The 23,435-nt window shown below is 35.0% G+C and overlaps 1 protein-coding gene across 5 annotated transcripts in view; it reads left to right on the forward strand.

Moving 5' to 3' along the window:
• Positions 1 to 23,435, forward strand: part of NBEA (neurobeachin) — a gene marked incomplete at both ends in the record, with an annotated part of 621,684 nt that overhangs the window by 391,096 nt on the left and 207,153 nt on the right. For all 5 annotated transcript variants that reach the window (XM_080719963.1, XM_080719960.1, XM_080719962.1 and 2 more), the window contains one exon: positions 18,485 to 18,628. In XM_080719963.1, coding sequence (XP_080576089.1) covers positions 18,485 to 18,628 — 144 coding nt within the window. The remainder of the gene's footprint in view (positions 1 to 18,484; positions 18,629 to 23,435) is intronic.

Consider the following 23,435-nt stretch of genomic DNA (forward strand, 5'->3'; position numbering starts at 1 on the left):
CCTCAATTTACAATATTAGTAATTATCACACTAATTTCAAACTATACTCTTAAATTTTTCTTTATAAAATATGCAATAATAGTAAATGTAAACTTTCAGAATTTTATAAAGCACATATTTGAAGGAATAGCAGTAATGAGCATTTTCTACATATTTTTAATATTTACTTTCATCCTTACAATTACTTGTATTTTATGGTATTAATTTTAATTTATTTAGGAGTTATAAAGTATATATTTTAAAATTTATAACATATAATAAATAGTTTTATAACTATACTATTCTTGCTCTTGATATATTATGCATGTAAAAATTTTAATACTATTAAGTACAAAAATTTTAAAATTTGTCATCCCCTAACCTATTAATTGATGTAACTTAGTAAGGCTCAAAACATTACTAAGTAAATACAATAGGTGAGACTTTCTTATGAAACTATTATACCTAAGATTAAAATTACAAAGTAATTTTATACAGCATAAGTAAATATAGAAAAAAATGCACTTGGCCTTACTGTAGGGAATTTCTTTAATCAACTCTAAAAATCACCTAAGGATTTCAGCACCCTAAGGATTGATGTCAATTTAAAGTGAGTTGTTCTGTTCATGATTCTTAGAAATACTGCCTACTTAGCAGTGGCATGCTTTATAATATGAATTTAATATTATTGAAACTTTACTTCCACAATAACGTAGAGTTTTTGCCAATTTTACCTGAAATTAGAAACATCTAGAGACAATTTGTAAGAGAGGTTAGGCTATATGATATTAATAACAGTTCAGTTGCCCTTTTACGACATTTCATATTCCACAAGGCTATTAAAATTATTTTTATTTCTCCTAAAAATTGATACTTTACATGTTTGATCTGGAAAATATTTCTATTAGTAAAATAGTGTCAAAGTCATTCAGAAACCAGTTTTTTAGACTTTACCTTAGAATCTTTTTGAGACTGATAATCATTTATTGGCAACATAGTAACTCTTGTTGATGAACTAAAACATAATGCTCTTATTTGGAAATAGATAAGAGGTGTAGGTAATAGTAAATTTTATCTATGTGTACTCTACATATATTTTAAAAATTGATTACTTATGAATTTTATGTGCTAAATCATCAGTACTTTTCAGAAACTGTTATACCCGTGAGTTAGGTTCTTTGAGAAAAGAGACGTCTTTTTAAATTTTATACATATTAAGAACAATGGCCATATATATGCAATAAAATATTTAGAAAATCTTCATGGTTCCTAGAATTCCTCAATGGTCATTGTCCAGGATTAAGATTGTGGCATTGAATACCAAAGAGAACTTTAACGGTTCTAACTCCAGAAATGGTTGTAGAGTATACCTCTCTTGCCCTTCCTAACAGTTTACATCAGTGGACTTTCAGAGCTGACAGAGTTGGCAGTAAACTATGGAGGTGGACTGGGGAGGCATCTCTACAGAGAAGTAGAGGAGGAATTACACACTGCCGAGAGAAAGATGTAGTATCATACTTTCTTTGAATTACCTAACCTACATATAAACATTTCTTCAAAGTAATAGGAAATAAATTACAGTAATTATTATAAAGCACTTCATCCAGTAAAAATAGATGTTGAAAAACTTAATTGAAAACAGATTTTTGTGTGTGTGTGTATATATATATATATATATATATATATATATATATATATATATATAATTTTTATTCTTTTTGGTACTGGGGGTGGAACCCAGGGGCTTTTCTGCCTCCAGGCTATACTCCCAGACCTATTTTATACTTTATTTAGAAACAGGGTCTCACTAAGTTGCTGAGAGCCTCACCAAGTAGCTGAGGCTGGCTTTGAACCTGTGTGATCCTCCTGTCTCAGCCTCCCAAGTGCTGGAATTACAAGCACGTGCCACCATGCCCAGCTCAATTCTTGTATATTTTAAACAAAGATTTTGTATTCAGACGTCCATATAAAACTAAAAAAAAAAAAAAATTAAATGTACCCATCATCTCAATACTCTGCCATTAAATATTTAAATGTGTTTAAATGTGCTGTCTGGCAGTATGCAGACTAATATCCAATTGATTGAATGCTTTGAGTTTGGGCAGTCATAAATTAAGGGTATTATCTACAGAATAAGCCTTCAAATTCTGAGTTAGGGCAAGTTGAAATTCATCTTATTTCTTACTCAATCACAGTATCTTAACTTCCCCATTATTAAATTCAGTCCTGAAAATTAAGCATTAAATGTACAAAGTCTCAGATGTGAACGCTAATCAAAATGTGTCTTTGTTCATCTACATGATAGCAACAACACTGTCTCAGGAACAAAATAATGCATTATGGATGCATTTTTCAGTGTGGCTTAGAAGTATTAGAATCAGTAATCAAAGTCTCAGAATTAATTAATTTATTTATTTATTTATTTATTTTGGTGTCACTGGGGTTCCTGGAAACCCTTCTACTTCCGGGCTACACTCCCAGACCTATTTTATACATTTTTTAAATTTGGAAACAGGGTCTCTTAAGCCAGAGAGGCTGGCTTTGAACCTGCGCGATCCTCCTGTCTCTGCCTCCCAAGTGCGATTACAAGCGTGCGCCAACACGCCCGGTAAAGTCTCAGAATTTAAGTAAATTGTATATTCTGGGAGAGCAATTTTAAGCACTTACGTAGGAAATATTTACATGGCCATCCAAATCCTTGGGATTTGAACCAGGTTCAAGGCTCAGCTATCAGTGTACTACATGTGTTTCAAGAATTTAAACACGTATTAGTGTAATAGAAGTGAAACATGTAAACACTTATTGTGATGGCACATGCTTGAAATCCCAACATTTGGGAGGCTGAGACAGGAGGGTTGCAGACAGCCTCAGATAGTGAGTCCCTCTGCAACTCAGTGAGATTTTATATTAAAATAAAGAGTAAAATTATAGGACTAGGGTATAGCTTGGAGGTAGAATGCCCCTGGCTTCCATCACCAGTACTGGAAAAAAAAAAATCTTGAGTCACTTTTGTGTTTTTTTCCTGATAGTTTAATTTCAGTCAGACACTTTAGATTATAGTCAAGCTTTAGTGTGATGGGAAGGAATAGTTAGCCACAATTTTATTTTATAACATGATTTTTGCCGGGCATGGTGGAGCACACTTGTAATCCCTGCGCTTGGGAGGTGGAGACCGGAGGATCGCACAGGTTTGAAGCCAGCTGCGCTGGCTTAAGAGACCCTGTTTCCAAATTTTAAAAAAGTATAAAATAGGTCTGGGAGTATAGCCCGGAGGTAGAAGGGTTTCCACGAACCCCAGTACCACCAAAAATAAAAAATAAAAAATATGTGTGTGTGTGTGTGTGTGTGTGTGTGTGTGTGTGTGTGTATAGTATGATTTTCAAGTAGATATGTTATTTTCAAGTAAGATGTATTAGTACTTTTTATAAACAAGATTGCACATAATTTCAAGAAAACAAAGGACAACAATTTTATTTCATATTTACTTTGAAAAGGGTTCCCTTTACTTTCATTATTAAAAATTTTGTTGGACCTTTTACAATTGGAAGATATACTTTACACTGACCAAGTTTTTCGTGCTTTTTAGTAACACTAATTAGTTGAATAATTTATGAGGTTGTCATGTGCAAAAGATTTGGTGTGATTCGATATACTTCCATTCTCTGGTGTCGGAATGTGATTAATAAAAACCTAGAGGCAGGCAATTTTTTCCTTGATGTTTAATGTTCTAATTTTACGTGTAATTTTTTAGGAGTTTTCTAATTGTACAATTTTATGCAAGTGCAAATTTAATTGATTACCGAGAATTTTCAAAACAATAGCAATGTAAGAATATAAGAAATACATTTTAAAGCTCATAAACTCATCTTCTGTCCTGCAGGATTTCTTCTTCGGGGCACATTAACTAATAGGGAAATAATTGAAAAAGAACGGTTCTGTAAATTGTTTATATATTAGAGTAAAACCTACACCAATCAACTTATGGTATGTGTCTGGCACTTAAGGATTATGGCTGCCAAAAGAGTGCAAAATCTTAAGTTTGATTATCTTCGTTGACTGTCATTTATCATTTAGGCCTCTGTTTTCCTTCCATAAAATTACAGTGAAACAATGTTTCATCAAAGCCTAAGATCACAAGTGCCTCCATTTCTCTGATCAAAGACATCATCTTAAATAGGTCTGATCGGGCGTCGCAAAAGAGGGCAGGCCAGTGCAGCCTGAGGGGGAAAACATAGGACAAAGATGACAAAGTTAATCAGTCATTTTTTCTTTGGCAATAAATAATAAGATATGCTGAGAACTGCAAATGAGAACATTCCTAGGTGCCTCGGAGATGTGTCTGCTTAACACCTGATTTATCTAAGCTTGTGAAGCCATCAAGATTTGACCTTGATGAATAAAAAGCAGCTCCGTAATGAATCTGGAATGAAATTAGCTTTGAAGGTGTATGCATAGCTACTGTAATGTGCTACTTGCAATCATCAAGAAATAAGAAAGATACTGAGAATAAAAAAATCCTAAGGTGGCTTTACAGTTGTTGAGAAGACAGTTATGAAATTATCTGACTTCATTTTTCAGGGTTTATGGTGAGTATGGCATTTGAGAATGATTGTTTTGTACCTAATAAGTTTCTGTTTGTGTGATGTGGAGATTGTAGTGAACCTTTATTGTTGTTCATTGATAACTCCATTTCAGCTGGTATATTATTAGTTGTTTCTCGATATTTGGAAGGAAATAGGTGATCTGGTTATGACTGCAGCATTGATTGAAAAGTTAATGATGTAAGCTTTTTGTTGTTTTGTTTTAAGAAAGGAAGAGAAAGACATGAGGGAAGCGTATGTCAGAAACTTTTGGCATCGGTCTGACAATTTAATCCCCATACCCCTGTCTTCACCCCATAGTTTATATGGCCTCTTCAAGTAATTTAAATCAAATATATAAAAGCTAAATTACAAAATATGTTTATAAAATGCCTTTTTTGAATATTATTTAACATTTTCTTATCAACAAATACTCTAACAAACCACCTGTTTTTGCATTGAAGATTCTGATGTGTAGTGTTCAAACACATTCAGAAGAATCAAGTGACTTTTTTGACACAGAAGCATTTATTGAATGGCTCTGCATGCCATGCATGTTCTAGATGCCGGATTCTAAGAGCAGGTAGTTCACTAGAGTGGTTCTCAACTGCGCAGAGCGGGAGTGTGCTGCTGGCCTCTAATGGGTAGAGACCAGGAATGCTGTAAAATAGCCTACCGTGCACAGGAAGACTCCCTACAACAGCCACAGCAGTACCCACCACCACTGAAAATCCAGCCCAAAGGTCAGTAGTACTGAAGCTGAAAGACCCTGGTCTGATGGAAATGAATGAAGTCACCATAGTGGGACCCTGTAGTGCCCGAAGGAGCACAGGAGGCATACACTGAGCCCGCCTGCTGCCCAGCATAGGCTTCATAGGAGAAATTGCTTATAGATTGTCTCCAGAAGAATTTACCAGGTGATCAATGAAGTAAAGGCCCAGTAATAACAGAGATCACCAAAGCATGGAAGCCTAAAGGGGCCTGACTGATTCTTTCAAATAGCCTCAATACCGTGCAGTTGATAACAGACCATTTTGTAAAAGTTTCTAAAAGTATTTTTATTTTAGATGTTTTGTATTCTTAAATAAAATAAAAAGTACTCAGGAACTAGAAGCAGGACTTCTGTCTATTCCATTTGGAGCATCCTCATTTATACAACACCATGCGTATATTACTCAGTTGACATTTTTCATTTAATTGATAATTGACTAATTTGATGGAATATTTTACAGAGAGCATTTTAACCACATTATTTGGGTAACAACATTTAAGGATGTGTTCTATATGGATTAAACCTAAGAGTTTAGTATTTTCAAATTCCAAAACATGATTTTTATATGTTTGTGTTTTGTTTCCATGAAGAACACTAAATGATGTTCCAGAGGAGGCAGTGACAAGACTCCACTTACGGACTTATGCCCAATTGGCATGGGACTCAAGTAGCGCACTCTTCATATCTTGCCTGGTTTAGACAGATTCTTTGTGAAGTATATACATAATCACATTCACAACAAGTAAAACTCACTATGATAAATATTTATATTAAAATACATTAGGTATGCTAAGTGTGCTCAGTGAAGGGGACTGGCTAATTGAAGGTAAGGACTACAGCTGGAGTTGAAAGAATGAGTGGAAATCTTCCCAAACCAAGGAGTGAAGTGGAGACAGGGCTACACCTCATTGTACAATGTATTTTTGTTGTTGTTGTAGCAGGTCTGGGGATGGAACCCAGAGGCATTCGACCTCTGAGCTATACATACCCCTGCCCTGTTTTTTATTCTTTATTTTGAAACAGGGTCTCACTAAGTTGCGGAGGGCCTCACTAAGTAGCTAAAGCTGTCCGCGAACCGAGATCCTCCGGTCTCAGCCTCCTGAATGCTGGGATTACAAGTGTGCGCCACCACGCCTGGCTTCATAGTACAGTGTATTTAAGGAGTGGGAAGGGAAATAGTATGATGATAAGGCTGAAAATTTATTTTGAGGTCATATTATGAAGGCATTTGTCAGTAGACAGCCACTAATGCATTTTTCTTTAGGAAAATAGCAAACCATAGACTATTGTCTATGTGGCATGCTAATGTGGTAGATAAGCTAAAACTCAACCCAAATACCATTATGTTATTCAACAGCATTGCTATGAACACATTCGAAAGTTTAACTGTGAAAGGCATTACTGAAAATTTCCCCACTGTAGTAGAGTCTACTTGCTAATTTTTGGCAGACTCTTAGAGCCTATCATCATAAATATGCCCAAATATGATTCATGAAATGCAAATTATTATTCATGAAATATATTCCATGTCAATTATAAAAACGTATTTTTTGGATTTATTTTTATTTATTTTGTTCTTTTTTTCTTTTCTTTTAATTTTTTTATTGGTGTATTATATTCATACATCATATTGGGGTAAAAAACTTGTGTGTACATACATGTACACATCACTGATTTAACCCCTTAAAAACATATTTTTATGTTTTAGGTGTTTTTAAAGTGGTTTTAAATAACATATAGAAGCATCATTTCTTAGCTACACTACTTTTAATAAGGAGGAACTTTTGTTAATTATCTCTTTCTTCCATGTCTCTGAGCCAGTTCCTTACCTATGCAAAAGATCTCTTAGCCCTATTTTCCACAATCCCATACTTTTAAAGTAAATTTTTCCCATGGAACTTTATGAGAGACTTTAAAAAGAAAACCAAACATCATTCCCAAAGTTAATACCGTCCTTGGCAAAGGAAGTTCCCCACCCTTTCAACCCTCTATAAAGTTGCCTAGTTTATCTTTTCTTTCTATTTTTATTCTTTTATTGGGACATTGTAATTTTGCATCATATTGATGTATAGAGTGATAGGAATATACATGTACACAGCACTTGGTGCACTTCCCTCCAGATCCCATCTTCTTCCCTCCTCTCCCTGCACATGTCATTGAGATTGGCATTGGTACTGGGGATGGAACCCAGAGACTTTCTACCTCCGGGCTATACTCCCAGACCTATTTTATACTTTATTTGGAAACAGGGTCGCACTAATTTGCTGAGAGCCTTACTAAGTAGCTGAGGCTGGCTTCGAACCTGCGCGATCCTCCTGTTTCAGCCTCCCAAGTGCTGGGATTACCAACTTGCGCCACCACGCCCAGCTACATACATAGCATTATTTAAACTGTTACCTTCTTTACATTTCTATACCCCTGTCTTTCTTCCCTAAACCCCCTCCACTGCTCCACTGAAATTTTTGCTCCTTTATCTGAGGTCTGTTTTGTGTCCTAATTTCTATCTGGCTTCAAATTACAAGAGAAAAGACACAACTATTCATTTTCTGAGACTGGCTCTCTTGCTTAGCATAATATTCTCAAGTTCTATCCATTTTCTGCAAATGATATAATTTTGTTCTTTTTATGGATAAGTAAAATCCCACTGTGTGTATATACCATAGTTCTGTGATCCATTCATATATTGATGGATACCTAGGCTGGTTCTATTATTTAGCTATTGTGAATTGTGCAGTTACAAACAGATATACAGGCATCATTTTAATATTCTGATATAGTTTCTTTAGAAAGATACCTAAGGGAGGTATACCTGGATCATATGGAGATTTCATTCCCAATCTTCTGAGAAACCTCCACATTGATCTCCATAGCAGCTATACTAGTAGAAAAATCCTCACTAAGAGGAAGCTCAGGAAATTGAAACAAGAATTAATATATGGGATGGTGTTAAATTAAAAAGGTGTTTGCAGCAAAATTAAACATTCAGAGTCTAAAGAGAGATACTACAGAGTGGGAGAAGACCTTTGCTAGCTCCTCCTCTGATACATTGCTAACTAATATCTAGAATATACAAAGAGCTTAAGAAATTTTACACTAAGCTGACCACAGTGGTACTAGTTTTGGGGAGGCTGAGACTGGAGAATCGAAGCTTAAAGGAGAACTGCAGCAAGTAGCAAGACTGGTAGCAACCTAGTACGACCCTGTTTCAAAAAAAAAAAAAATGAGGCTGGAGATGTAGCTCAGAGGTAGAACACCCCTGGTTTCAATCCCCAATACCACCACACACACAAATTAACACTAAATAAAAATAACCAATCGAACTCAGCAATTGAACTGGATAGTTCTCAAAGAAGAAATACAAATGGCCAATAAATATATTAAAAAATGTTCACATCCTTAGCAATCAGGGAAATGCAAATCAAATCTACACTAAGATTCCATCTAATTTCGGTTAGAATGGCAGTTATCGAAGAATATAAACAATAATAAATGCTGGCTAGGATGTGGTGAAATGTGAACTCATATACACTTTTGGTGGAACTGTAAAGTCCTACAGTCACTGACATTTCCTTTCATTGAAGGATTGCCAAACCTCCCAGTTTCTAGTCTACCTCAGGTCTACCTTGTACCCCTCTGGACATATGTAGGTCTTTCCCTTTCTTCTTCCCTCCATCCTTCTTTTCTTCTTTCTTGAAGACAAACAGGATCATTATAGGAATTTTTTTTAATTCCAAAAAAAAATTAGAGGAAGGAAATCACCTATGTCACCCCAAAAGATATTGTTCTCTTTACCATTTTGATATATTTATTTCATGCTAGTCTTTTTCTGTGCATATTTTAGCACAGGGACCAAGCACTATGTTGTACCAAAGTCACAAAGTTGAATAATGCATTATCTCAACTCTTTGTGATATTCAGAGTTTTCCAAACTGGTCCAACTTTTCCATATAATTTATCATGTCTCCCACAAGTAAAATGTACCATGTGCTTTTAATATAATAAATTTTTAAATAATTAGAAATCATTGTAACTTCAGGGCTAATCAAAATTCTACCAAGCAATATCGAGGTTTAAATGCAAAGAGATTTGATATTTACCATCATGTTTATTCTTAAAATATATTTCATCAAATTTCCTTTAAAAGCATAGAATGCATTTTTCTACATTGACTTTTTAAGAATATTAAGTTAACATTACATGTTTATACAGTGTTTCACTTAAATTCAATAACATTTTCTTGCACCTTTTTAATTGCATTTTCTTTTTAAAAATGCTGTTTACGGATATCCCTTCTTTGGTCTGCTCTAAAAAATTGCTTACATGTGAATATTTTGAATTAGGAATAAATGAAATTCCATTTTTGCTGTCAGAACCAAATTGTAAAAATGCATTGCATGTCTTTGAAAATCAGTATACTCTATTAGCAGGCCTGTCAATATAAAAAGTGCATTCCATTTCCACCTCTTGCTCTAATAACCTTCCCTGTGTTACTCTGAAGCAGTTCACATAATCAGAGTATATTGTCAGCTTACTGGAGTTGGGGAAGCATGAAATGAAAATCACGTTAATATTGATCCAATTCTTTTACTTGCAAGTGTCCTTGATGTCCTTTTCCACTGAGCAATAACTTGCTGCTAGGTAGCCATTTTCTTCTCCTCTTTCTTTAATTCCAATAAATTGTTTACAAGCATAACTAATCTGAATAAGAATTTTACACTTGGAATAATTCCTGTGAACATTGGATATTAATTAATACCCACAATGCTAATACCACATTTATTGCACCTCTGAAATAATTTCCTCCAGCTTTTCAGAGGACAACCTAACTGAAGGTGTAATGTTGGTCTAGTTTAAAACAAACATGTCTGTACAAATTTATCTTTGGTGAAAACACAGAGGATGCTGTGCCTGGTTTTATGTAACATAATGAGGTGCTAAAATGGACCACACAAGTCATCGGTTATTGACTGAGGTAAGCACTGTTCTTTCTGAATCAGGTTCATCACAAATTTAAAACTAGTAATTTGTGTCTTTAATTTTATGGCACTGCAGATATCTATTTTGGATTATTTAATATAGTCTCTGTCAACAAAAATAAAGTGAGAATCTAGTTTAGGACTCAGTCAGACGAAAATACCCACAACTAAGAAAGCAGGAGTTTGATTTCCAAACTCATAGATTTATGTATGTATTTATTATATGTGTTCAGGACCTACTCATATTTTTAATTAAAGTATGTTTGCAACAACAAATTCAAATCGCTTATGTGGGTAGAAATGGCCCATTTCATTTGAGGAAATTATTTCATATGATGATTTTATGTGGATAAAATGAAGCTCCTGACTCAGCATCAGGCATAAAATAGAAAAGATGTTTCAGATTTTTAATTATTCTATTTAATGTAGTGTTTTAATCAGTACCATTAACAGTCTTTTCTACTGAAAAATCTTTTTTTTTTTTTTTTTTTTTTTTGCAGTACTGGGGTTCCTGGAAGCCCTTCTATCTCCGGGCTACACTCCCAGACCTATTTTATATATTTTTTATTTGGAAACAGGGTCTCTTAAACCAGCGAGGCTGGCTCCGAACCTGCGCGATCCTCCTGTCTCTGCCTCCCAAGCACGGGGATTACAAGCATGCACCACCACGCCCGGCTGAAAAATCTTTTTAACAATTCTAATTCTATACAAAAAAATAATTATTTTAGCCCTTAATGTTCAGTAGAAAAATGATGATATCATCATCACTTAAATTTATTAAGGAATAAAATACATTTTTCTGTGCTGTAAAGTAAAATACAAATTAAATTTAGAATTTAAATGATTTACAAAGGAAAATTTTTACTTGATAGTAAATAATTGTTATAGAAAACTGTGTTCCATACATTATCTGTTAGTTCATCTCACACATACACTAAGGTTGGCATAAAGTTTTTGAGCAATATGCTTCTCAGTATAATAAAAAAACATTCTTTTCAGATATTTTTAAGTGTTCAATATTTTAAATTTCTCAGTAATAGATTGACTCATATGTATTATTGCGTGAGATCATACCACCACGCATAATATAATTAATTGAAAAGTATATTTATCTTAAATTCTTTTCTTTTAATAGAAGTTTAATAATATCATTTAGAATTACTAAAAGCAGTGGTCTATAGAAGTATTTGTTGCTCTGACTTGAGTTTTAATGAGAAAATAATCATCTGTATTTTAATGTTTTCCAAAGTTGTCATGTCATTAGTGCTTTTATTTATTTATTTTTATTTTTTATATATATATTTTTTTTGTGGTACTGAGGTTCCTGGAAGCCCTTCTACCTCTGGGCTATACTCCCAGACCTATTTTAGATTTTTATTTGGAAACAGGGTCTCTTAAGGCTTCAAACCTGCTTGATCCTCCTGTCTCTGACTCCCAAGTGTGGGGATTATAAACGTGCGCCACCACGCCTGGCTCATTAGTGCCTTTAAATGAAAGTATTTACATTTGAGAATAAATTGCAGCATTTTGCCTTTTTTTCATAATCATAGATTTTGCCAAAATCCATTAACAAGCTAAAATATTATTAAATTATATAGAGAAGGTAAATTTTCCTTTGAAAAAGAATATAATCTTATAAATCTGATTCCTGAATGTTTAGAAACATTAGAGCTTTCCAGTGTTACATTTAGGTAAAATAAAAATGAGGCTGAATGTCCATCCTGCCAATCTCCCTTATAAGATCTCCTTTCAGAGATGTAAAGGAAGTCTGTATGGAGAACATCATCTTTTGTTGAGGAAGCAATTATTCTCCTTCAACTACTCAAGATTTAAAACACTTATATTTAGATATCTATATACAAAATCAAAAAGAATGTCAAAAGTGCTGATGCTTATGTAACTTCATTTAATAATGTCTTTAAAGCCGGGCGTGGTGGCGCACGCTTGTAATCCCAGCATTTGGGAGGCTGAGACCGGAGGATCGTGGTTCGCGGACAGCCTCAGATACTTAGTGAGGCCCTCTGCAACTCAGTGAAACCTGGTTTCAAAATAAAGAATAAAAAATAGGGCAAGGCGTATAGCTCGGAGGTCAGATGCCCCTGGTTTCCATCCCCAGACCCGCCAAAAAAAAAAAAAAAAAAAAAAAAAAAAACAGTTTTCCACAGAAAAAAACAGTTTTCCACAGAAATACTCTTCACATGACTCAAAATGTTTAAGGATTCATTATCTCATTCTAATTTTTGCAATAATACTGGGAGAATTTGGTTGAAAAATACTTATTATTCCACATCAGAAAATGACATTAAAAGATTGGTCTAGATTTTTAAAAATATGTTTCTAATGTGTATCGAAGGAAAAATGAAGAATGGAAAATCACATATTCCAGTTTCTTCATTTATGAGAAGACATTAAAGGACGTAAAAAGCCGTACATGAAATTATCAGTAGGTGCATTACATTTATGTTCTCATGTGCCTGCTGAACAAACATTTGTTGCTTCATTAATTTTATGCTTGATGGGGTAGAAATTAAAGTCCACTAAGAGACCCCAAAATGTATAATGATAATTTGTTATGAACTATTTCTGTGATACAAAGTTATACAGAGAACAAGAGGGATAAGAGAATTTTGTGTAGAAGAAATAATATGTCAGCGGGGTGGTGGCACACACTTGTAATCCCAGTACTTGGGAGGCTGAGGCAGGAGGATCATGGTTTACAGTCAGCCTCAGTTCTTAGTGAGGCCCTTCACAACTTAGTGAGACCCTGCTTCAAAATGAAGAAAAGAAAGTAGGGCTGGAGTAGTAGCTCAGAGGTAGAATGCCTCTGGGTTGAATCCCCAGCACTGCAGAAAGAAAGAAAAGAAAGAAGAAAGAAGGAAGGAAGGAAGGAAGGAAGGAAGGAAGGAAGGAAGGAAGGAAGGAAGGAAGGAAGGAAAGGGAAGGGAAAGGAAAGGAAGAAGGAAGGAAGGAAGGGAAAGAGAGGGAGGAAGGGAGGGAGGGAGGAAATATGTCAGATTTATAGGTTTGAGACGGTGTGGCTTATTTAGAGACAAACACATTCTGAAGAAGATGAGGCACAAAGAATCCAATTCAGTGGAATGGTGAAGTTAAATAAGCAGGGACCAGAGCATAAACTCTCATGCCCTGTTTTTAAATTGTATAGCTAAATAATATTGGAAATACATTCTTATGTGATTTGTATATGAAATAGGTAAATGATAGATGCATACATACACACACACATATACACATTGACAATCAACTTTTCTATAAAGGGCAAATTAAGCCATATATCCATATTTTATATGCACAAAAATAACAAAACTATATACTATGCTAAAACTAGTTTGTTGTGGTATTACATCTTTCCTTTTGCACATTATACACATGGGCTTCTATTGTTGTGAATTGTCTTACAAGTTTTTTAAAGTTAGCTAGTGGATAATTCCTTAAACTACTAGGTAGTATTTTCCTTTACATTAATTGCTTATATTGATCAATAGAAAGTAATGTATTGAGAAAATGAACCAATACTTCACCTTGATCTTTTGACATTCCAGGTAGATACAGGTTTTGATATTATTTAAATAAGTAAATGTGACCAAGTTTTAGTTTCTGTATTTTAAGTTATACTGGTTAAAAATATCAATAACTAAAATTATATAAATAATATAGTAACAATAGAGTATATTTAACAATACTAGAAACATTTTAGTTCTATTAATTCACTTTTAAAATATACCTTGTTCACAAGGATCCCTGTTTTTTAATCAAAAGTTTATGAAAGATGAAATTTAGGTTCAGGTGATGCAGTGCTGTATATTAGATAACATTTTCACACAGAGCCTATTCATGTATATATCTTTACTAATAAGTCTTTATATAGAATGCTTTCATATGTTTGTTATTGTAACATCATATGAATAAAAATCTGATTTTTGATTAGGCTTCATTAATCTGTAAATTGGTACATTTTTTTCTTCTGAAACTTGAACATTTTGTGGAATTTTAAATTTTATAGTAAGTAAACATATATGTCTATCCTCTCTAGCTCCACACATAACTCACATTTTCAAATCTAAGGCATTCTGGTGGTTTGTGGTTCGCTTGTTAATTCTTGATGAATGGCTGAAGAGGCCAAGGAGTGCACTCAGTCCAACATGTCTTCTGAAGATAGATGATCTCAAATAAATTCTCTTCCCAATCACATTTTGATTTGTTGGGTGATAAACCAATTCTTTCTAAGGACAGTGTTTACAGCCTTGTAATGAGACAGCCCTCTGAGACCTTACCTCTTTTTGCTTGTAATTTTGATGAATGAAACTCTAATTCATAAAGGATATTGTGATTGAAAAGCACCTTTAGATCTCATATACTTAATTTAGATAAATGTTTGTTCTAGTGCCATAAAATCAGGAAGTTTACTGAGCTGATAGCGGTTCAACAGGGATAAGTTCAATAGGTTGGTAGAGACTCCTTTCGTATGTATCTTGTAAAGACTTGATTGTTTTATGGCTATAAAATTGAAAGTTTTACATACATTTTTATATGACATTTTCCTTACTGGTAGGTTTTTTTTTTTTTTTTTTTTTTTTTGTCCACACAAAAGTAATGTAAGGTTTTATTTACTTTTACATGGTTTTGAAACAAGGAAAAACTTGCTTTGTTGGGCTGACTCGCACTGGAAGGCTTAATTGACTTTCATCTAAAGACCTGGGTTCTGTTTCATATATATTTACAGGTTCTCTCCAGTTCTGTGCAAATTGAAACAAATTACTAAGATTTTTAAGATATCTTCAGATCCTTGGACTTAGAAATATGCAGAGGCTTCTGTCATTTTTCAGTTTTTCAGTTTTTCAGTTTTCAGTTACTTATTTACTCAGGACTTCGAAGGGCTTGCTTGGAGCCAGGCAGTGTGCTGAGTACTGAGAATACAGAGAAGAACAGGTTTCCAGTCATCGGGATAAATATGTAATTATAATTCCTGAAGCCCTTCAGGATTTATGAGGGCCGAAGAAAGACTAAACAAAGCTACCTTAAGAAATCAGAGAAGGGAGCCAGATGGCGGTGGCACATGCCTGTAATTCTAGTACATGGGTGGCTGAGACAGGAAGATCACAGATTCCTGGCCAGCTTCAGCAACTTAGCGAGGCCCTCAGCAACTTAGGGAGACCCTCTTTCAAAATAAAATGAGGCTGGGGTTGTAGCTCAGAGGCAGAATGCTCTGGGTTTAGTCCCTGATACCACACTAAAAACAAAATGAGAGAAGGGAAAATGGCTGAGGAACTTGAACTTAAGGTCAGCATGTTAATGGCACACCCGCTGGGTGCTAAACACTGAGGCTACTGGTATTAGGTTCTGGCCTCACAGAGATGCAGACGGGTAGCAGATTCCCACTCTACAACATGTCCTATGTCCATTGTGTAAGTTCTAACTGGTAGTGATAGGTGATCTGAAGCTGGTAACCAGAGGGTAGAGGCCTCGGCTAGCATTCCAAGAAGACAAGATGCTGCCCTGCAGCCGGAGTCTTGCATTCAGTGGTGTTGACTGGGAGAAGTTAAACTAAGCAAGAAAATCTCTTCAACTTATTTATGTTGTATAACAATCATCTGACGAAAGCACTGAGGATAGTGTGAGGGAGGCAGCTGTGGAAGCCCCTGGACAAAGCCAGGAAGGCTCAAACCAGAGCAGCGACAGTCACCTCACTGGGCACATAGTAGGGCTTTTGGCCTCAATGGTTTGATTCAAAGAGGAGAAGGAGGAGCAAGAAACAATTGGTTCAGTTAAGGAGATGTGCAATCAGTATTCAATGGGTGAAAATGTAGAAATATGGCTACAAAGACCTCAGTGGAGACCTCTGCATTATTAGTCATTGCATTTACCTCTTTTGTTAAATAATACAAACTCCAAATTTCTCTAATTAGTTACTAACCCAGAAGCAAACGTATTATAAAGAGAGATAGCCCCATATCTTCTCTCATATGTGGAAGCTAGAGAGAAAATAGTAAATAAAAGGGACTTCAGATAAATGAGGAAAGAGACCAGTAGAATAGAAGAAGCAGGTTGGAGGAGAGAGGTGAGGAGAAGAAAAGGGAATCTGGACAAAGGAAATAGTTCAAATAATGCTCTGTCCATTTTTGAAAGTATCACTGCCAATCTCACAAACATGTACAGTGAGGGGGCAGGAGGGAAAAACACCAGGTGGTGTGTGCATGTATGTTTATATCATTTTGAGCCTCACTGCGATGCATAATTACAATGCACCAATAAAAATATATTAAAGAAGATAACTATCCCCAGTATATTGCCATTGTGCTGTCTTTACATCACCAAAAATCAAATAAAATTAGGGAAAGGTTCAAAGCATTTAGGAATCTATCCTTAACCCTTTATTCCAGAAGTAAGATTCATCTAAAGGTCAATGAGAGAGTGCACATTTGACTCCCTCACCTCTAATGAGACAAGGATTTGTGATCATACTTATCTCTAAAGTATGGCTACAAAGACCTCAGTGGAGACCTCTGCATTATTAGTCATTGCATATACCTCTTTTGTTAAATAATGCAAACTCCAAATTTCTCTAGTTACTAACCCAGAAGCAAACGTATTATAAAGACAGATATCCCCATATCTTCTCTCATATGTGGAAGCTAGAGAGAAAATAGTAAATAAAAGGGACTTCAGATTTGTCAACATACATACCCAGCAGTCCTTCACTCTGTATTATTAATCTATATATTAGCAGTGCTGTCTAAATGCTGTGATCCAGCCGAGCTGGAAGGCAGGCTGTCTTCAGCCAGTGGCACGCTAGTGGTTTTGTGACTTGACTGTATTCTTCAGCATGGGTTTTTCTCCTCCATGGCACTTCTTTGAGTCAGTTTGCTAGTGTTTTAGCAAACAGAATTGGCCTTCAGTCACTGACAAAAGGAAAAAAGAAAAGGCCAGCACAATGCAGTGAAGGTTTTATGGCACCTCCATGCACTTCTCGGAAAGTGGTTGTGCAAACACCACGAGACAGTGATGTACTGTTGGAAATCCCATTGCCCGGGCCTGGGAGAGTTGACCAAAAGCATTCTGAACTATAACTGAAGAGAATATTGGCTAGAGGCTTGACATGATTTGGAGAGCAATTGCCTGTGTGTGCAACACCATAACATCTCCTAGAACTAAAATATAGCACCGCGCGGGACTGATTTTATTAGACACCCAATCCCAGGAATACATCCACCATAGCAAATGAGATGTGAATGTATTTCCTTCCAAATTGAATTTCAATTTCAGGTAATATGAAATAGAGGCATTTCTTACCTCTCTCTGTGTATATAAAATTAAGTCTGTATGTATATATGTATGTGTACGTATGTATATATGTGAGTATAAAATTTATTTGCAGTTTAAACAATTTTTGACTCATCATCATCTACTAAAGCAGGTATCTGAATGCAAAAACGTAAAATATTTTTCAATCAAATCTATGAAGGATTTAGATATATTTGTTTCTAGTCCTTTACGTAGTTTGACATATTAATGCCAGCTCAAAATTTATTATGGTATAATTTTTATGTTTATTTTTATATATTTTTATTTTTACTTTTTATTACTTTATATGCCCAGACAAGACTATCATTTCAGAAAACCAGTATGTGATTCATTTATTGCTAAAGGAATGACTTTTGTGAAATAGGTTTATGTAAGCACCACTTCTAATTCCATGTTTCTATACTTTCCATTGGCAACCATTTTTCCCCTACAATGTAAATGTTTTCTTGATTTCTTTATATCTTTTGCATCTGCTTTCAAAAATCAGCTAGTCAGTTAACTGTATAATTTATCAAAACATAATTATGTAAAATTATGTAATTATATGAGTCAGAAAGCATTAGTTTGAGGTGATGTACAGATTTTTTTGTAGAACATGCCCTGTTATCAGTGTTACATGATATTGATTAGAGGTCCCTTGAAAATGCAAATAGCCTTCTCAGCCTATTTCCTCACCTATAAAAGAAGGGCAGGTGATTAAGCCCAAGCAAAATAAAAATGTAAAAAACGTTCTATGATTGTGCAGTAATAGGCAAATGCACCACATAATTATCATAAGGTAACCAATTATTTCTAATACCCTCTGAAAGTGCAGACAACCACAGTGACCTAAATTGTTATATTTTCATTCTGATCAGGCGCTGAAGAAGATGTGGTGAAGTCAAAGAAAGCATTTAGAAGTCAGGCGATCGTGAACCAGAATGCAGAGGCCGAGCTGATGCTGGAAGGAGATGATGATGCGGTTAGTCTGCTCCAAGAGAAAGAGATCGACAATCTTGCAGGTAAATGTTTAAGGATTTTTATTCCGCTTATTGCAATAAAAACACAAAAAGATACTGAATTTTAAAAAATCTATCTCTTGGTGAATAAAGATGTGCAGATAGTTGTCACAATGCTTAATCATATGACTATTAATAATTTATTTTATCTCATTTCCTGGTACTGAAAAGAGGTCTGTAAATAAATTAGTATTTTACTGACCACAAATAATAGCACCAACTTTCTATGTAATAAAGAGCAACTTTTATATGGAAGAATAGGACACAGTCTAAATTGTTCACGTAGAACTGTCCATGGCATTGGAATGTGGGCAGGATGCTAGACCCCTCTTTGACTTGCATTTGTCTCCAACCTGCTGATAGCCATGAAAAGTAGCCCTTTCAGTCAGGTGACCATGAAATTTGTCATTTCTCCCTGCTCTCATTCTTTGGAATGTCCTTCCTTATTCCTGTTTTACCCTCTGGCCTCCTGCTGCTGATCCCTGTCACAAGCAGACCTTCTTCCCCCACCAACCTCAGTTTCACAGTGTCCCAGTGCTGATCTCGGGTCAATTGAGGGCAGCATCGGCAAGGGCCACTTGGGGTATGGGTGGATATCTGGTGTACTAGCTGGTACCATCTTTTGGTTTCAGACCATTTTGAGACTCTTTATAAAAATACACACATGATTGCGTGCACAATTTCAGAGCATTCACAGAATCCTAGAAATCAGTTTGTGGAATCATATTCTAGACCTCAGGTTAAAAGCTCCTGTTTCAGAGAGTCTTAGAAAGTGCTGAGTCTTACCTTAGTTCCCTGGTTTCAACCTGTATGACATTGGGGTGAAAGGTGGCAGTCAAGAGGAGCAACTTAGATTTATTATCCTGTTTACAAAATCACACTTCTGCTTCCAGGAACATACTGGCATGGCTATAGGAAAGCCTCCAGTGCCAGTTAGAGACTTCTCTTTTTACCAAGAGATGTTACTGTTATTCAGAAAGTAGAGAGGGCATCTGATTCTTCCTCTTCTAGATTAAGAAAATATTTAGTAAGGTTATTCTACCATCAATGCCTGGGTATGCCTGTGCTAATAACATTTCTGTATTATGAAAACTATTTTTTTCCTAGTTAAAACCAGTCTTGGATCTGTGACTAAAAGTTTGCCTCCAATTCCAAAATAAATGTTCCTATTTTGGTCTTGGAAATGTGTACAAATGAAGCCCACTGATTCTGTCTGCTCACAGATGTGTTCCTCTTTTCCTGGTATCATCCTTGATCTCAAAGATCATAGAAAATTCACAAATGTGATGCCTGACTTTTAGATAATGTGTGTTGCCTTTCCTTATTCACATATACTAACACATATGTTTTATACTAATATAACTTAATTTAGACTCTCTGGGCCTTTGTTGGATGAAGATAATTAATTAGTTGATTCAGATTTACCTAGTCCCTTGAAGTATATCAATGTAAAATCTGCCCGAGAAAACAGTAACAAAATCCAACAAATATTAATTATTCCTTTACCTTTCCCTTATTTATTTATTTATTTATTTATTTGTTTGTTTGTTTGTTTATTGGTGGCACTGGGGTTCCTGGAAGCCCTTCTACCTCCAGGCTACACTCCCAGACCTATTTTACATTTTTATTTGGAAACAGGGTCTCCTAAGCCAGCACGCAGCTGGCTTCTAACCTGCGCGATCCTCCTGTCTCTGCCTCCCAAGCGCGGGGATTACAAGCGTGCGCCACCACGCCCGGCCCTTTCCCTCCTTTAATAGTAGGTAATTATTAATATTCATTTATGTTTAGCAAACATAAAAAAGAAACCCTGGTTTGAATCCTCAGTATGCCCCCAAAAAAACATCTAATTTGTGCAGTGTCTTACTAATTCACTCTATGAAGATACCTCTAGCTTCTGACTTTTTTTTAACTTTTGCATGTTTATTTATTTTTTAAGTTTTTATTGGTGCATTGTAGTCATAGCTTCTGACTTTTAACAGATTGTTCTTTGAACAAATCCCCCACCCATATCCACCTGGTCCTAACTCATACTATTCTCATGGAGCCTTCTGTTTGGAAAATGTGCAGTCTTAACATCCTTTACCAGTCTATAGCGTTCATTTTTAAAAGAGCAGCCTCACATGGTACTTGGAACCTTGAATGCAGTGGAAGAGAACTGGAAGATGTATGTTTTATGAAGGGAAAAGAAAGAGCTATAGAAAGTCTGCATAATGTACAGGAAATTAGAAATGTATTGTGTAAATGGTGGGCCTGTTAATTAATCTCGACTGTCATGGTAGTGGCAATTTTACATAAAACTCATCTTTAGAAGTTAATTACAAGCCAGATCTCCGAGGCTTAAGAAGTGAGCTATTAATAAACTTTTAGACTATATAAATATATAACCTTTATTCTAAGAAATTATAATTTTTAAATAATGATGTCTTCCTTATTCATAATTTGTCATCTAAATACACTGATAATACTACACTGCCTAAAGAAAACCCACCAGCGAAGGAGACCTAAAACCAAATTAAAATCGAAGAGATTCTAAAATCTACATATATTATTAATATAAGCTCATGTCTATTTGTTCTCTCAGAAATATTTTATAAATCAATTTTTTATTCCCATCTTAGAGATGAAAGTTACGCATTTATCTTTTCTTTATTTACCTTAATGATATGTCTTACACTTTATTAATATAAGAAATATACCAGCCGGGCACGGTGGCGCACGCTTGTAATTCCAAAATTAGAGTGGCTAAGACCTGAGGATCGCGGTTCGTGGACAGCCTCAGCCACTTAGTGAGGCCCTTTACAACTCAGTGAGACCCTGTTTCAAAATAAAGAATAAAAAATAGGGCAGGGGTGTAGCTTAGAGTTCGAATGCCCCTGGATTCCATCCCCAGACCTGCAAAAATTAAAAAAAGAAAGAAAGAAAGAAAGAAAGAAAGAAAGAAAGAAAGAAAGAAGGAGAAAGAGAGGTAGGAGAACAGCCAGCACATCTTTCTAGGAACCAATGTTGAGACAGCTGTGTGTGCAGCAACACAGTTATCCTTCACAACAACCGGATGAGGTAGAAATTGTTACTACCACCAGTTCTATAAAGGAGGCTATGGAGGTCAACAGAGATTAAGTAACTTGTGTAAGGCTAAGAATTATCCACCTCTTGTAATCCCGGAATTTGGGAAGATGAGACAGGAGGATTGCAGGATCAAGGCCAGCCTTAGCAAGTTAGTGAAACCGTGTTCCTCAACAAAAAAGACTAATAGAGTATAGTTCAGAGCTAGAATTCCCATGAGGAAGACATTATTATTTAAAAATTATAATTTCTTAGAATAAAGGTTATATATTTATATTTAAATATAAAATATGTTTCCTTAAAAACACATAGACGCCGGGCTTGGTGGCACACGCTTGTAATCCCCGTGCTTGGGAGGCAGAGACAGGAGAATCAGAATCACGCAGGTTCAAAGCCAGTCGCGCTGGCTTAAGAGACCCTGTTTCCAAATTAAAAAGTATAAAAACAGGTCTGGGAGTGTAGCCCGGAGGTAGAAGGGTTTCCAGGAATCCCAGTACCACACACATACACACACAAAAAAAATACATAGCACATGATTTAAACACAAGTACACCAAATTACATTTAAAAGTGTGTTTCTGGGTGCATGTCTGATAGTTAAGACTTCTTAAATGAGACAGAAATGAGACCCTCTTTGAATGGCATCATTTTATACTGGCTCAATTATATTATACTTAGAAGTCTATAGGCATATAGACTTCATATAGTCTTTCTGTGTATTATATATTTCTGTGTCTGTGTATTGCTCCAAGTCATACTGGTAAGTTAAAAAATTTAATAAATGGTAGGATGCCTTTTACCAAAACTTTTCTTAAATATCAATCTTTTCTCTTGTTTTCTACATTTTGTTTGGAACTTTCTAATTTTAATAAAGATAAAATATTCCACAAAGTCCTATAGCTTTAATGTCATACCATTTTTGTTTCACTTTTAGTTCCCTTTCTTGCCAAGCTGTTCATCTCAAGAGGCAAGTTAAATGTGTGTGATTACTAATTACTCAGTTTATAATAGAGCAAATGGTTACTATGATTATAATATAGAAGTATGCCAATCGATTAAGTAATTATTATATTAATAACACCTAACTTAATTTACTAATTGCTTTTTTTGGTTTGTAGTGATTCACCAAAGTGAATTAGTACCTATGATTTCAAATGTGCCTAAACATTTCAATTTACTAATATTTTTAGTTAAAATATTGAGAATAGTTGGTATAACAACTACTTTAGAGTCTCATTTATTTTAACTTGAACATAAAACTATTTTTTTAGAAATTAGAGAGAGTAACTGAAATTTAATATTAACACAAAGTTATGTAAATAGACAAGTGAATCACTTAATTCAAGATAGAATTGTATTCCACTGGTGAATTGTATTTTATACTCCTAGAGTGTCACATATGATGAGTGACAATGGAAACATTTTACATAGGGTAATTGGAATTCATACAGATCCCTTTATTGTTACTTTCAAAACTTAGTAATCGTACTAATTTATGGAATTCTAACTTAATGATGCTGGTGATAATGATAGTCCTTTATACTTTATTATTAGTTCTAAAAACTGTAGTAGTTTTATTTTTCTTATATACATAAGCTATTATTTCCAGAAATGCATCCATTTAATGTCCAATAACTTAAGAGATTTTTCACAGGCCTAAACTAATATCCAAATTTCTTGTCTTGCCTGAAACTTCCTTTCCATCTCTCTATTCTACACTCCCCTTTATCTCTTTCTATCAACAGTAC

Source organism: Muscardinus avellanarius (assembly GCF_963383645.1).
Source record: "Muscardinus avellanarius genome assembly, chromosome: 2".
NCBI lineage: Eukaryota > Metazoa > Chordata > Mammalia > Rodentia > Gliridae > Muscardinus > Muscardinus avellanarius.